Source organism: Lissotriton vulgaris, chromosome 4_1 (genome assembly GCF_964263255.1).
Source record: "Lissotriton vulgaris chromosome 4_1, aLisVul1.2, whole genome shotgun sequence".
Classification (NCBI taxonomy): Eukaryota; Metazoa; Chordata; class Amphibia; order Caudata; family Salamandridae; genus Lissotriton; species Lissotriton vulgaris.
This window is the reverse complement of record NC_141691.1, coordinates 775742754-775759023: the sequence shown is the minus strand read 5'-3', so window position 1 is coordinate 775759023 and position 16270 is coordinate 775742754. Positions and strand designations below refer to the sequence as shown.

General features: G+C 45.5%; 1 protein-coding gene across 1 annotated transcript in view; it reads left to right on the top strand.

Annotated features, from left to right (window-relative positions):
- Positions 1-16270, top strand: part of STMND1 (stathmin domain containing 1) — a 97050-nt gene that overhangs the window by 33109 nt on the left and 47671 nt on the right. Inside the window, exon 2 of the mRNA XM_086965118.1 lies at positions 1039-1219. Coding sequence (XP_086821244.1) covers positions 1039-1219 — 181 coding nt within the window. The remainder of the gene's footprint in view (positions 1-1038; positions 1220-16270) is intronic.

Sequence of the window (16270 nt, the reverse complement as noted above, 5' to 3'; positions counted from 1 at the left end):
ACCCAGAAAGGCAGCACATCTTTTTCCTAACTACCAGGTTTACTTGGAAACCACCCGATGCAACCATAGCGATTGCTAACTATTAATCTTCCACCTCCCGCTTTCCTCGTCTTACATCTTGGACCAAGCCTTCTGATGCTTTGTTCTTGGAATGGGTGTGCAATACAAACATTGCATATTCAAATACATAGCTGTGGCATTGTATCAAATTGACAAATCTTCTCTTGGGAATTTAACTGTGGCAGCTGGCACTGGTAAGAGCGATGGGGCAGGAAAGTTGTCCTACGACGGAATAAGTCAAATTATATTAAAAAACACAAAACCACTTAGCTTGCGGTCGCCGTATTACCAGCAATGCGGCGAGCTCCAGCAATACGGCAAGCGCAAGGTGAGTGTCTTTTTTTATTTTTTATTCCATTTAACTTATCCTGTGGCATGTTGACTTCCCCACCCCCCACATCACCCTTCTTTTTTTAACAGTTTTTATTGGTAACAAAATGCATCTGTACCAAGCATTATACAGTCATCTTTGGCAAGGCAAACCAATATCTCCACAGTGCTTCACAACATATTCAGGATCAGGAATACATAACTCTGTTAACTCCAGAGGTTGTCCCTTCCTCCATAGTTACAACAGTATTGCAGGGTCAAAAATATGAGAAAACAAGCAACTGGTTCGTTTGCAATAGCATCTCATTATTGGCTGCCTGGTGTGGAGGTCACCATAGTCTCGCCCAATTTGTCCAATAGTGTTCGCATCTCATTCCTCAATTCCACCGTAGGAGAACACGCCACCCTCCTTACCTGTGCCGGCGCCACTGGAATTTAAGCCACAGTAAAAAGAGGGAATTGGGGCAATAACAATAATCACAACAAGGATGATGTTCGGGAAAGTGAAGAATTGTATGTAGACCCTGGGAAAGGCTGTAAAATGGCATAGTTGTCACCCTTAGCTACGAAGGGGAAACATTTATTTCAGTTGTTTCTACTTTGTGCTAATAATTAAACACTTATATCCATTTTTTTTCTTCTTTTCAGGGTAAAATTGACAAATCTGAGAAAAATGTTGCTCCCACCCCAAGAGATGGATCAGCCATATCCAAAGGCACCCTGGACAGTGGAGTTGGGTTTGAGGATGAGCCAATACCGGGGACTGTGCCAGAAACAGTAGTAGACAGATTGCCATCTTCTCGAGACAGACATGATGGACTCCTCACAGGTAAAATGAAAAGAATGTTGAATTCCTCAATTGTGGTGATTCTACACAGTAATTGTCTTGCTGGAGGTGATGCTCCACTTCCTTACACTCTAGCCTTCACTTAACTCCACAAGAGTGATCATGCCTTCTCCCTGCCTGCCAAGGTGAACTCTTCTCGCAGCAGGTATTTCAAATTGATTTATCATGTTATCATCAACGCCCAAATTAGGATACATATTTTCAATACATCCCTCTTATATCCTGAGGACAGTTCATGGTGTTACCACAAAACCTAGTACCCATCCTCCAAACAGTGTTTCTAATTTTACTACGCTATGCACGCTTCTTTCTGTTAGCAGACTGCATGGTTGAACTGTCCTACACAGCAATAATCCTTCTGTGTACGCCAGCACTCCTGAGCAAAGGGCCCCACAAAGCGGGGGAGATACACTGATTGAAGAAACACCCTCCTCGTCCCTTCCTGTAAATATCAGAATAGAAGACAAAACCTCATGTTTCTCAAGCTTGTCACCACCACTAACATTAACCAAAGTTCACTGTTAAAAATATTGAGAACCCTCAAAATATAACATTGTGCTCTCAAGCGGGAAACAGCCTTTACAACGGATGCGTTACAATGCATGCCATTACCCTGTATGTTGTTACAATAGGAAAGGCTTGTTGCAGGGGGTAGAAGGTGTTGGATTTACCTCCAACACCTTCCCTGCTGTTGCAAACACGGGAGATGGAATAACTAAATTATACTATTTCAACTTCCAGCGCACCCCGACAACAAGTCGGGGTAAAGGTATGCATTGTAACAGCATGCGGGGTAATGGCATGCGTTGTAACATCATACAACCTCCCAAGCAGAGCAACCAATATAAGGTGCACATCCAGAGGTCTTTTTAGTCCAAGTTCTAATTGATCAGGATTCCTTCAACACATTAAATCATGCTATCCCAAATCCTCCACCAGACTCTGCACAACCCCCTTATCTTCCACCACTTTCACATGAACAAATTACATTTATTTTCCTGATTAAATCCTTCTGTGAAGGGCAAGACATTCAACTGAAACTCATCAAGGACCACCTCACCCATCTCTCCTCCATTATCTTCCTAAAATTAACCCTTTCTTCAAAAGAACTGTCCCAGAAAACCCGAAGAACGCATGGAATGGTGTTAACATTAAATCCCCTTGTTCAGTCCTATTGGCATAGTCAAGTCGACTCCAGTGTATAATATAACCTTCCTTTCTAAAGATCTGTTGAATATACTTGACATAAACCCCAATTGCATTCAAGTCATTTCACATTACCACAAAGGTGGCAATGCCTAATTGTGAATGCACATCTTAGTAGTGAGTAGGGCAAGAATTAACATTCCTGTAAAGTACAGTGTGGTGCTCTCCAAACAAGCAAGTCTCCCTCCACCCTCGAAGGCAAAAACAAACTGTATGGGAAAAATGACCCTGTCGAGCTCACAAACAACATACGCAAATGCCGAGGCACACAGAATCAGTCCCAAAAAAGCATAGACTAGATAGTAGCCTTTATAGTAGTCAGAGTGAGTCCATCAGATATTTATTTTCTTTCCTTCTTGTTCTCAAATGTACAAATACAAAAACACACTGGCAGCCGACATGTGCTTCTTCCAGTAAGACTTTTTCAAGGCTGCAAATCATTTAGATACAATTAAAATCTTTCAATGTACAATAGAAAGTACAATTAAAAAATATATCATTAATGCAATGCCATCTCGGGTAAGATCCATAGCAGCTAATGATTCCAATGCAAGTGCCATACGTGCAAGAAAGACATTCCGTGATGTAGTTTTTATTAACCAAATAGATCCCCAAAGAGAAGAAAACACCATCGTCATGCTCCTGTGAACATTGTCAAGTACAAAGATGAGAAAAGTGTGGAAGATGAATAATAATTTAGGAAAGAAAATCCTACGTCCCAAAAGATAGTGTGTCTCAGATCTATTCTAAGTGTTTTAGCAGGAATAGGCATGCTAAATGAAAAAGAACCATGTCTGGATCCATTCTTACCTAAGATACACTAGTATATTTACCCGGCATCACCGTAGAACAGTGTACCGGACGTATGGAAGGACCCACAAAGTCTGCGAGAAATACAATCAACAGATGGAAGAACATTTGAAAAGGTGAACATGCGGCCAACACCAACACAGTAGACAGCCAAAATCAATATGGCAGTTTAATGGGAGATGACCTGATCCTCCGAGAAAGCCCAGATCAAGTAAAGACAGCTTCGTCCTCTAGGTTTTCAATGATTCCAGAGTCAAAGTGTGCAGCATTCAATTAATCAATCATTTGTAAAGCGCACTACATACCCACGAGGGTCTCAAGGTGTTGGGGGGGAGGCGCTATAGCATTAAGGTCCTATGGATCGTGATTTGTGCGACCATCCTTTGTTCCCACGAGTTCCTGTACCTAAGCAATTAAGCTAAATTTCTATAAAAATACGGCCCATAACATTACAATATCAGTGGTTAAATTAATGGACAATCCTCCATGTAAGACATGTTATAGGGCCGACCTGTATAAGGCCTCACAGCCTGAAGATTCCAAATTTCAACAGTATATGGAAGCCTGCACCAAAGTTATGTCTGTATCTACATTATGAAGAGAGATACATAGTGTGTCTGTAACTGACATAACATAAAAAGAATCACCATTTTTGGCATGTAGTCCCTACAGCCCCCATAAGCTAGTTTAAGTAAATACTGACCCGCATGGAATTTATAAAGTGATAGCGACACCTTTCTCACCAACTGGTGTTAGCGCGCTCCAATACCTAGGCAAGAGGAGGAGAATGACTCACAACTGCAGTTATTTACGAAATTACAGTTTGTTTTAACTGTATTCATGTCTAAAAACAGTTCCACAAACCTGTATTAGCGAATGATCTCGCAATGTATTATATTCGATGGTAGAGTGCAAAGCTGTAGGTAAACAGGTAAATCACGTGGAGGTCCTTCTACTGTGGAGCCCAGAATGGCTCGTAACTAAAAGATAGTAAGTTCACATGTTTAATGGTTACAGACACGATGCCCATGCACACTCGGATAATAAACATAAATATCGTAGTCGCTGTTGACAGTGTTTGTAGAGACAAAATCTAGTAAAAAACACCAATAAACAGTATGTAACACGATTGATCCAGCGTTGATGTGGTGTCTTTTATTGTTCAGACACGGAAAAACCAGCCGACACGTGTTTCGTCGCGTATGGCACAGTCTGCCTACGACTCTTCATGAGCTTTCATGTTAACCCTAAAACATTCTGGCAGAAGTACGGCCCGTTCCAAAAGCCCTGATAAGGTTTGATCTATAAGGTAAAGAATACAACTATTAGTAGAATGTCCTTGCCAACCAGCCCAGGTATATCACCCCCTGGCACCGCATTCCTACCTGGTGTTTCAGAAGACGAATCGACAAAACCCCGTCAGTCCATTTGAAGGAACTGGTCTCCAACAACACGCGCATACGTAAGCCAGGAATGTGCTTTAAGAGTCCAGCTTGTTGCTGCAGTATCCTGGCCAACATATCCAAGTCACTGCCAGTTTATTTACAGGAGCTAGGAAATTACTGCACACAACCACCATCCAGAATAATGCATCATTCAAGACAGTAAGGGCCTCGTTAGGATGGCAGGCGGACTTTGCCCGCCCATCATCCTCATGGTTATAGGGACCGCCCGCCATGAGGGCGGGGGTCCCGTTGCCAGCATTAGGATGCGCCAGCCACTATGGCAGGCGCATCCCGCATTCCTACCATTGTTGCGGGCGGTGCACTCAGCACCGCCTACCGCAATGGCAGGAAAGCATGCTGTGCACTTCCATGCACAGCATGGCAGGCACCGTGCGGTGCCTGCCATGCTGTGCATGGAACTGCTGGGGGTACCTATGGTACCCCCCATGTGCACCCCACCCCCCGGAGTGCCTAGGGGCCCGCAACAGGCCCCCGCAGGGATTCTCCGCATGCCTTTCCGTGGCGGCATTACCACCACGGAAAGGCATCCACAATTGCCCATCCTAATATGGCTGGCGGTGTCTGATAGACACTGCCAACATATTATTCCTTTTCTGCCCCGGCCGCAAGGCCCCTCTGCCATACTAATATGGCGGGGGAATTCGAATGCGGATGTCGGGCGGATTGCCCCCGCTAGGCTGGCGGTAGCCACCGCCAGCCCGGCGGGGGCAATCCGCCCGACATCCTAATGGGCCCCTAAGGGTCTAATGCACTTGTAATAAGGCGTACAAGACAGCCATCACATTTGTAACAGAATACCCGCCCGCCAAACTCTAAATCAAGCCCCGGTTTCCCAGATATTAGGCTGGTCCAACAAGCACTCCATGGAAATGAGCCATCTGCCACTGAAAAAGAGACGTCATGCCAACCAAAAAACAGAATCCAGGAGGGACCCTTTGAACCCAGGCTCTATCACCTGCCCTTGTCTCCAGTGACCTATCAACTGGGCATGGTACGGTCAATAGAACCTCGACCTCCTATTTTGCTTCACTTTATATGTTTAACTGTACACTTACAGAACAGAGAATGTGCAAATCTGATGATTCACCCTAGTTTCAATCTAGGAATGACCTTTCGGGGGGGGGGGGGGGCGGTGGGGGGTGGCCATCATCTCAAGGTCTTTGAATATCTGAAAGATATTAAAGTCTGAGGGCCGCCTCACTATATTCTGCAGAGGGGGAGGAGCATCATTTTGTCTTAAGCTACTGATCAGTGGCATTACGTAAAAAAAGTCCCCTTTGCAGACTTTGATACTCCCTTACCTCATAAATATCCATAGGCTTTAGACTGAATATGGGTCCCCTGAAGGGTGGGGGCCCTTGCGCTGCAGTGCATCAAGGGTCTGTTTTACACTTCTAAAACTGAGGTAATGTGCGCCCTGTTACAAGTTGTACACTGTATTTATTATAATGGACAAATACCTGTTCTAAGTGCCAATAAATGTTCTGAATGCATAATAGAATTCAGCACACGCCAACGTGCCACTGAGATGCCATGAAACGGGAATGAGCTGATCTTTGGATAAGAAGACAAACTTGATCACAAATGCATTGAAGAATGTTGTAATTCGTAATAATTCACTACACGGAAACACCGGCATGCTGCATTAAACAGACATTACTTGTATTCATCAACGATAAATATAGTTTGGCAGAACACATGTTAATATCTTTGTAACTTTTCATCTGCAAGTTTGACAGCTCAGTGATCCCAATCAAAATGTCCCGGAAGTGACAGGGTAAATGTATTCCAGAAGGAAAATGACAAGCCCAGGTACTAGATTTAGACATTCAGGCATATTAACCAGTCTGATCTTTGCTGTATTTTGCCATTCCTTAACTGGGCCATGTTTGAAGGGTGTATTTCTGCTGTGCTCGACTTCATACGTTTATACGTTTATAGCACTTTGTCCATTCACTATCAGTCTTTTCAAATATATTACATATCCTTTAAATTAGTGCGAGTCAGCATTAGTTATTTATCTGTTAATTTAAGATATATTTACGGAACTTTTTTTCGGGGTAGGGCAAAATTGTTTTTTCAAGCCACCTTCATCAAAGCAAAAAAAAGCACGCAGGCATCCATCATCAAGCAGTAGGTCACACCTCTGGGCCATTCATGCACGATGCCAAAGATTTCAGAAGTAAACCACCTCTGCCACCATAGGTGGTAAACTGGCCATGTGTGATGGCAGAAGGTGGGGGGGGTTATCTGTTGAGTAGTAACTGGAGAATGATATGCCGGAGAACTGCGGGGCATATTATCAAGAACTGCGATAAAATTATCGCCGCTTTAGCGGCAGGAAACTGCCGCTAAAGCGGCGATAATGGGCTTGATAATATGCCCTTGTGAATTCCCATAGCAGCCCAGGTTAACACCAGAACCTGGGCTAGGATAATTTTATCGCCGTTCTTGATAATATGCCCCTACATTCCTGTAAATGTGGTATCCAATTGTATTCACAGGCTGTATTGTGAGATGCATAACACTGTTTCTTAAAAAGCAAAAACATCTGTTTAAAAAAAAAAAGTGTGATGGCAGAAGGCAAGTTTTACTGCAGCAGTCCATGACCACAGCAGTATCACCAGTCTCAATGCCTACTGCTAACCTTGGTGGTCACTTCCATCCCCTCACGCCCACCCTATCCCAGCCAGGGCCACAGATCTTCCAAGTTCCAATATAAGAGCATGCAGGTCATGCAGTACTCACACTTAGGCACTTATTGCTGTCGGCCAGGAAGAGGGTATCAAATATATTGTGATGCTGCACAATTTAGCACCCAATTAAGATTATCGCCATAAAAACGGAGCAGTACATGCAGATTTTCGTGGCATATTATCAACGGCCAGCGATATCTATCGCTGGCCGTACATAGCGATAGAAATATTATCGCTGGCTATCTCTGAATATTATCGCCATGATACCGCTATATTTACAACGCATATCGCTATGGCGATAATATTTCAGCGATAGCTGTGTTTTCAATGGAACATTGCTGGTTTTCCAGCGATGTTCCATTGAAAACAGCAATAACATTGCTTATATGACCCGGTGGTCGTATCAGCATAATCCATCTGCCATTAAAAGTATGCCTTAGTCGGGAATTTAACGTCTATTAAGGCTGAGGTAGTCCAATTTTTTTTTATCGCTACACCTCTTTATTAATATCGTGAAGCTGCCTTCACGTTATTGACATGTGTTGTTTTCAAAGCCACGTCTTCTTTGCATCTCATTAGCGAGGCGAGGCTGTGAAAAAACGGGCTTTACATCAAGGAAATACGCGCTAGCGTGTCCTTGATGATATTGCGATATAATTATTGCCGCTTTTCGCCCAAAAACGGACGCTAAAGCGGTGATTATATCGCCATCCCTTGCTAATATTCCCCTTAGTGCTTACTGAGCCAAAACCTGCATGACCTGTTATTTGCCGGGAAAAATTGCAGGGGGTGCTTATCACACAATTCAAAACTGCGATATATGCAGTGACAGGAGTTAGAACACATATTGCAATTAAACGGCCGGCCAGAATTGGGTCAGCAGTGTTGGTTTCACTGAGCTCATTCCTGCACAAAAGAGCAAAGCCTAGCAAAAGTGCAGACAATACAGCTGACCCCCGGCTTCCTCCCGCTTTCGTCCTGCAACATCAGCACCAAAGAGAGAAACTCATGCCGTACCTGCCCAGCAGATCTGTGTGATCCAGCGAGAAATCTCTTCTCACTATACCCTGTTTTAGGAAAACACACTGCTGGGGGGTAGAGCCTTCTCTTATTTGGCCCCCCTATATTGGGATCAATTACCCTCCCACCTATGGAAGTGCACAGACCACCTTCACTTCAGAAAGCTTCTCAAAACTGAGCTTTTCAGAGACTAATGCGGCCTGCCTGTCCGTCTTACCTGTCTGTGAGACCAAGGATATGGAATGTTGGCATATATAATAAAACTCGAATCAGCCCAATTGAAAAATAGTCTGCCTCATTGGAACCTGCAACTCCATCTTAGAATAATAATGATGATGATGCTAATAGAATAAAAGAACAATGCACTGTATAAAAATTGAATACTAATTTAGTATATCTATTTCATGTAAAGCACTCTGACACCCTTCGGATCTTGCTCACACAACATAAAACTCAAATAAAATAAATAACTACATAAAATAAATGAGGTGATAAATATGTATTTGTAAAGCGCAAACTACTCACCCTTACGGGTCTCAAGGCACTGGGGGCCGTCGTGGAAATTAAGTGAGCTATTGCCCAGAGTCACATGGTACTGAGCTGAGGCCAGAGCCGGAGATTGAACCGTGAACTCTGTGCTCCGAAGTCAGCTGGCCTGGCCACTGCACCACACCTCTCCACTCCAATATGCACTAATACCGCCCTTTACACCAGAGTTAATAAATCGAGGCCTGAGCGGTAGCCGTTTTAATAGTGCCCCGTGGTGATGGGAGTTGTGGTACACTCATCGTGCTAATTGTGGGGGTTTTCTTGTAGGACCTTTATCGGACATGCATTCCTGTCAGTAATAATATAGGAGAAAGAAGCACATAAACGTATAAGGCCACACTTTCAAATGATCACAATGCACATGTAAAATGAACGCAAGACTCATCATCTACTTAAAAAAAAAAAAATCTTATTATTTTCCCTTTAAAAGCATATCTTTCAAAATAATTTCCTGGCCCCATAATACTTGTTGCAACCTGCATGTAATCACTGTAACACATCGCATGTTAGGCATTAACTGTGTCTGTCTAATATTTAAACTAGAGTGACCCTTTGCACCAGTTTGTCACCAAGTACATCAAGGAACATGGTGTGGCGCATATGGCTGAGCCTGCCAACTTCTCCTTCCCTTTGAATTGTATTGCATTTCATCATTTATATAGTGCTTATCAGGCGCGGTTCGTCCATTGGGGCGTGGGGGCATAGCCCCCCCTGCCCAACGCCGCCCGCAGCTCCCTCATGACAATCATGTCAATGAATCAACATGACGTCAGACCGCCGGGCGGGCGTCATGTTGATTCATTGACATGATTGTACAGACGGCAACACAAGTACGCATGTGTGGGGACGGAGGGTGAATTTTTACCCGTGCCCACGCATGCGCACTTGTGTTTTGGCGGCGTTGCGCATGCCCATCAGGAGCCCTAATGGGCGTGCTGCGGGCGAGAGGGTACCTGTGCCCCTGGCGCCAGGATTGGCCAGGGGCGCTGTGAGCCTGTGACGTGTGCGGGACCGGCAGCAAGGTAAGAGTGTGTTTTTCGGTGTTTAGCTTGCACAAATGACTTGCGATAGTTCAGTGTGTTAAAGCATCTGCTGCAGAAATGTGTAAATACATGAATGATGGATGGATGCAGGGTGGGTGCATTAATGATTGTTCGGTGGATGGGTGGGTGGATGGGTGCATGGATGGATGCATGCATGATGGGTGGATGGATGCATGAATGATGGATGCAGGATGGATGGGTAGGTGGATGGGTGGATGCATGAATGAATGATGTATGGATGCAGGATGGATGGGTGGATGAATGGGTGGATGCATGCATGATGGGTGGATGCATGATAGATGGATGGGTGGATGGATGGATGGATGCATGAATGATGCATGGATGCATGCATGATGGGTGGATGCATGATGGATGGATGGATGGGTGGATGGATGGATGGATGGATGGGTGGGTGCATGAATTAATGATGTATGGATGCAGGATGGGTGGGTGGATGGATGGGTGGATGCATGAATGATGTATGGATGGATGCATGCATGATGGGTGGATGCATGATGGATGGATGGGTGGATGGATGGGTGCATGAATGAATGATGTATGGATGCAGGATGGTTGGGTGGATGGATGGATGGGTGGATGCATGAATGATGTATGGATGGATGCATGCATGATGGGTGGATGCATGATGGATGGGTGGATGCATGAATGATGGTTGGATGGGTGGGTGAATGGATGGATGCATGAATGATGTATGGATGCATGATGGATGGATGGGTGGATGGGTGGGTGGGTGCATGACTGATGTATGGATGCAGGATGGGTGGGTGGATGGATGGGTGGATGCATGAATGATGTATGGATGGATGCATGCATGATGGATTAATGCATGATGGATGGATGGGTGGGTGGATGGATGGGTGGGTGCATGAATGATGTATGGATGCAGGATGGTTGGGTGGATGGATGGGTGGATGCATGAATGATGTATGGATGCATGCATGCATGATGGGCGGATGAATGATGGATGGATGGGTGGATGCATGAATGAATGATGTATGCAGGGTGGGTGGGTGGATGGATCGGTGGATGCATGAATGATGTATGGATGGATGCAAGGTGGTTCGGGCTCGCTCACTGCGCTCGATCGCTGCGGTGCAATATGCAAATTAGTTTACGCCACACCACTTTCAAATGTCACCAGCCGCCCCTGGTGCTTATTACTACCACGTGGGGCGCTGAAGCATGTGCTCATGAGGTACCAGTGTGCTTGGAGAATGTACACTCACTTCATGGCACGGAACACTGGATGCTGTGCCTAGACGTGCGTCAGGCAGCGGCATAGTGAAACTTGAGGGTGTCCCCCTGCAAAGTACATGAATTATGCCCCTCCCCAACCTTCCAACGCCAACATTCCAATGTCCCACAAATTGTCCCACCGACCATTAAGAGAATGTGTGGGTGTAGTAAGCCAGTGAGTCGGTTGCTCTTTTTCTGTGTTTTAAATGGAAAACAATAAGTGCAGGTGTTCGCCCAAATGAGCCAAGAAATGTGGGTGGGGCTAAATTCTAACATTTAAATGAGCATTGATGGGCTTGTGCGGGCTTGGCAAAGAGAGGCTCAGTGGGGGCAAAATTGCCCCTCTGACGGCAAGCTCGCAAAAGACGTGCCAGGAGCGGCAGGGAGCAAACTAGAGGTCACCGCTATGAACCCCGCCTACCCCAAATGGCGTCCATGCTTAATAGGGCATTGCCTGCAGAGTGCTGGTGCAGGGCTTACACAGGTGGGCTTGCAAGCCGTATGGGGGTGCTGGCACCATTTTGCTAGTGGTGGGCACTGGACACTCATTTACTTCATGTATGCTCCTGCAAGCACACATAATATCGGCACTTGCCACTGACGCACAACATTCTATGCATTTGATATGTTCATATTTTACGAACAAAAATGTTCTTGCTGGCAGGTGATATGTTTTTATGTTACAAAAATTGCATTTCAGCGGGTGGAGAGCATTCAATTGTGCCTCTTCGATTCACACCTGCTTCCACCACTGTATTCGAGCATAGTCTTCCCAACTCAGCCTGGCCAAGGCAAGGCACACCCACAATTCATCAGGATACACTGCTCGGCACGAGATGCCAGGGGCGCCATGAACCCACCACTTTAGCAGTGTGAAGCGGGGTGGGTGCCACTGAGAACTTCTGATTAATATAACACATTTACATTTTTGTTTACAGCTCCTTTGACTTTGATCACACACAATGGTCTCCGAACAGAAGCTCTAAATACCGCTGCGAGATGATAGTTTGATGGTGCTCTGGAGAGAGAGAGAGAGAGAGAGAGAGAGAGAGAGAGAGAGAGAGAGAGAGAGAGAGAGAGAGAGAGAGAGAGAGAGAGAGAGAGAGAGAGAGAGAGAGAGAGAGAGAGAGAGAGAGAGAGAGAGAGAGAGAGAGAGAGAGAGAGAGATGGCTTCATGGGTGGAAAATGGATTGATAGATACATTGCCAAAGTTACGGGTGGATGGCTAAATTTAAAGAAGGAAAGATAGATGGATGAATGGATTGATGGAGAGAAGCATGGAAGAATGAATATATGGATGGAAACAAGAAGGGATGGATGGATGGATGGATGGATGGATGGATGGATGGATGGATGGATGGATGGATGGATGGATGGATGGATGGATGGATGGAAAGATTGACGGACTGACTAATGGACAAAAAGAACGATGAAGAGAATGAAGGAAAGAGTGAGGGAAAAACCCAGAATTAAGGAATGAGAAACGAAATGAAGGAAACAAGATTGAAAGAAGGACGGAGGCAAGAGAGGAAATGTAATATTTCCCTCAGGTGGTCAATCCCCTGAAAGACTATTGGGCTCACTAGCTCACTCAGTGCCATTTGTGGTATGGCTCAAAATGGAGGTATTTTATTTTTCTGGCTGCTCCCTTGTGAGACACATATGGTGATTGACTGTGTAAGGCCTAATTACACCCAGCACTGTTAAATACAGAGTGATGCAGGCCCGTTCCAACCTCTGGCATTCTGGGAAATTTCAAGCTGCTGGAGTCTTCAGCAGCAACTCCACATATGGTTGCACAGCGGGCTGATGTGCTTACCCGCTCATGAGCAGCAGAGCGGCGCCTTTCCTGCTCTGGTAGACACACCTAACCTGAGCCCGCCATGCTGTCCATCACAGCCCCAGAACTCTCCCTGGCTAAAGAGAAGTTTTGGGGCCTCATTTATGAGGCCGTGCGTCACTTTTACGCCGCCGGTGCGTCACTTTTTGTGACGCACCAGCAGCGTAAAAAATGTGCCTTGTTGTACCATATTTACAAAGTGACGCATCTAGGTAGATGCGTTACTTTGTAAACCCCTGCGCTACATTATACCTGCGCCAGGTATAATGTATGCAGGGGGGCGTTCTGATGCAGGAAAAGGTCATAGAAGTGACGCAGTGAAATCCATAAGATTTCACTGCGCCACTTCTAGGATGTGAATGCGTCAATTTCTTAAGCCTGCCTCACAGCAGGCGTAAGACCGACGCAGGCCATTTCACATGGGGCTTGCCCCATGTGAAAGGACACATTGCTGGAGTTGCGTCACTTTTGTGACACACTCCAGCAATGCGTCACCTTTGCGCCATACAGATACGTCAGAAATACTGACGTATCTGTAACTCCTTGCGACATGATGCGTCATACTGTAAATATGACGCATCATTGGTGTTGCAAGGAGGGCGCAATGAAAAGTGACGCATCGCTGTTTTCACGCAGCGATGCGTCACTTTTCGTAAATGAGGCCCCGGATTCGAGGAGTGGAAAGTTCAGAAGTGCCCTTACCCAGTACCATTTAAATCACTGCTCGCAGTGACCCTGGACATCATATGTAGCTTAGCACAAGTACTAGCTGGATCGCCCGAGCACAAGTAATAAACAGACATTCGTATTTATCCACTGAAGTCATCGGAGGATGTTTATAGTTCTCTTCAGTATTCCCTGCCGCATCACCGAAGCATTACAGAAGGTCACTAGTCCGACTTTTTTTTCTCCTTTGTCATAAAAGTTCAGTGGAGGAAAGAAAATGGCCCAGCATTAAAGCGGGCCGCGTCTTACCTTCTTGTTTCTCGTCTGAAGTCACAGTCTGCTGGGTAATGCAGCCATTTATATGCAGACTCGATACTCTGGATACTTCAGGTGGCGAAGAAAGCATCGCTTCCCAAATGATACAGCACAGGGGCGTCGTGTTACACACACACAGTTGCCCAAGTTTTAGTGTTTATGCTGCATCAACTTTTTTGCGGTAGAATGGTTGTCAGAAACGAGAACACTATTATGTGACCTTTGCACCAGGTCAGAAAAAAAGGTGCAAATGCATTTTGCACCATTATTGAGGCTTTCAAATGCATAAAAGGAAATAGGTTTGTGGATATGCTGTATTACATAAATATTTTGCACCAGACCTAAATTGGACTAAAATGGTCTAGCTTTCTGTTTAGTGCATAAAAAGGATGTGCAGAAACCAACTATACCTAACTCTCTGTCCCAATATTCACATTTGCATACTGGAGGAAAATGAATTTGCTTCATTTTTTTAGCTAATTAAATGGAAGAAGTGTAAACTCACGGACCACTTTTGCTTTCTTTTGGGGCAAAACTTTATGTTGTCTGGAATAAGCAAAGCCCAGAACCTGGTTGAGACGTCTATTTTTCTGCTTTCAAAGAAAATGTTACATAATGGATTTGCGGTACAAAAGGGGGTGGTGATGGACGGAGCATCTGAATCAATCAAACACTCACAGCCAGTCAAAAGATCTGGGTTTAATCCATCACCGTTCTTTAGCCCACTCTGCCACCCCAGTTTAGACATGGCTATATGCAAATCAGTCTGACCCTGTGCCTCATGGGAACAGCCCAGCCCGAACTGCCAAGCCATGTCTTCCCTGGACCGGAAACAAGCTTCCGAGGACCGGTTTCTGGCATTCCAGCCGTCTTCAGCCCGGCTTGCTTGAATCCAGTGGAAAAGTGAGCAAGGGACTCACGTCTGAGCATACCCTCCCACACTTATAGCGGCCAAAAGCGGTACAAAAGGGGGTGGTGATGGACAGAGCATCTGAATCAATCAAACACTCACACCCAGTCAAAAGATCTGGGTTTAATCCATCACCGTTCTTTAGCCCACTCTGCCACCCCAGTTTAGACATGGCTATATGCAAATCAGTCTGACCCTGTGCCTCATGGGAACAGTCCAGCCCGAACTGCCAAGCCATGTCTTCCCTGGACCGGAAACAAGCTTCCGAGGACCGGTTTCTGGCATTCCAGCCGTCTTCAGCCCGGCTTGCTTGAATCCAGTGGCAAAGTGAGCAAGGGACTCACGTCTGAGCATACCCTCCCACACTTATAGCGGCCAAAAGCGGTACAAAAGGGGGTGATGATGGACGGAGCATCTGAATCAATCAAACACTCACACCCAGTCAAAAGATCTGGGTTTAATCCATCACCATTCTGTAGCCCACTCTGCCACCCCAGTTTAGACATGGCTATATGGAAATCAGTCTGACCCTGTGCCTCATGGGAACAGTCCAGCCCGAACTGCCAAGCCATGTCTTCCCTGGTACTGGAAACAAGCTTCCGAGGACCGGTGTCTGGCATTCCAGCTGTCTTCAGCCAGGCTTGCTTGAATCCAGTGGCAAAGTGAGCAAGGGACTCACGTCTGAGCATACCCTCCCACACTTATGGCGGCCAAAAGCGGTACAAAAGGGGGTGGTGATGGACGGAGCATCTGAATCAATCAAACACTCACACCCAGTCAAAAGATCTGGGTTTAATCCATCACCGTTCTTTAGCCCACTTGACTGCTGGCTTTTTAGCGGCAAGGGAGTGGCAGGTGACGAAGCTTGTTGCAGTCAGATGAGACAGTGACAGCGGGTAGGTGCGTGCAGGGGAGGTTGTACAATGGTGCTGGTCACATACCACCTTGTTACGTTGTTGAGACATGTAAATTGATCAAAGCATGCTGGCACCTCGCCTCTCTGGGTGTGCGTCGTGCACTTTCGAAGTAACAATGGAATATCACACCAGACAGATTATTATCCTTTATGTGTTTTGCAATTAGTGTACATCCAAAGCTTTAAGACCTCATTCACATAGGCCCAAATAATGTAAAAAACATCTGCATATAATGTAATTGCAAAGTGAGTGTCGGAGTAAATATTCCATAATTTATTTTCATAACACAGGTTTGTTGACAGTCGGAGTAATCGCTCAGGAAGCGCCACGTTCATAAA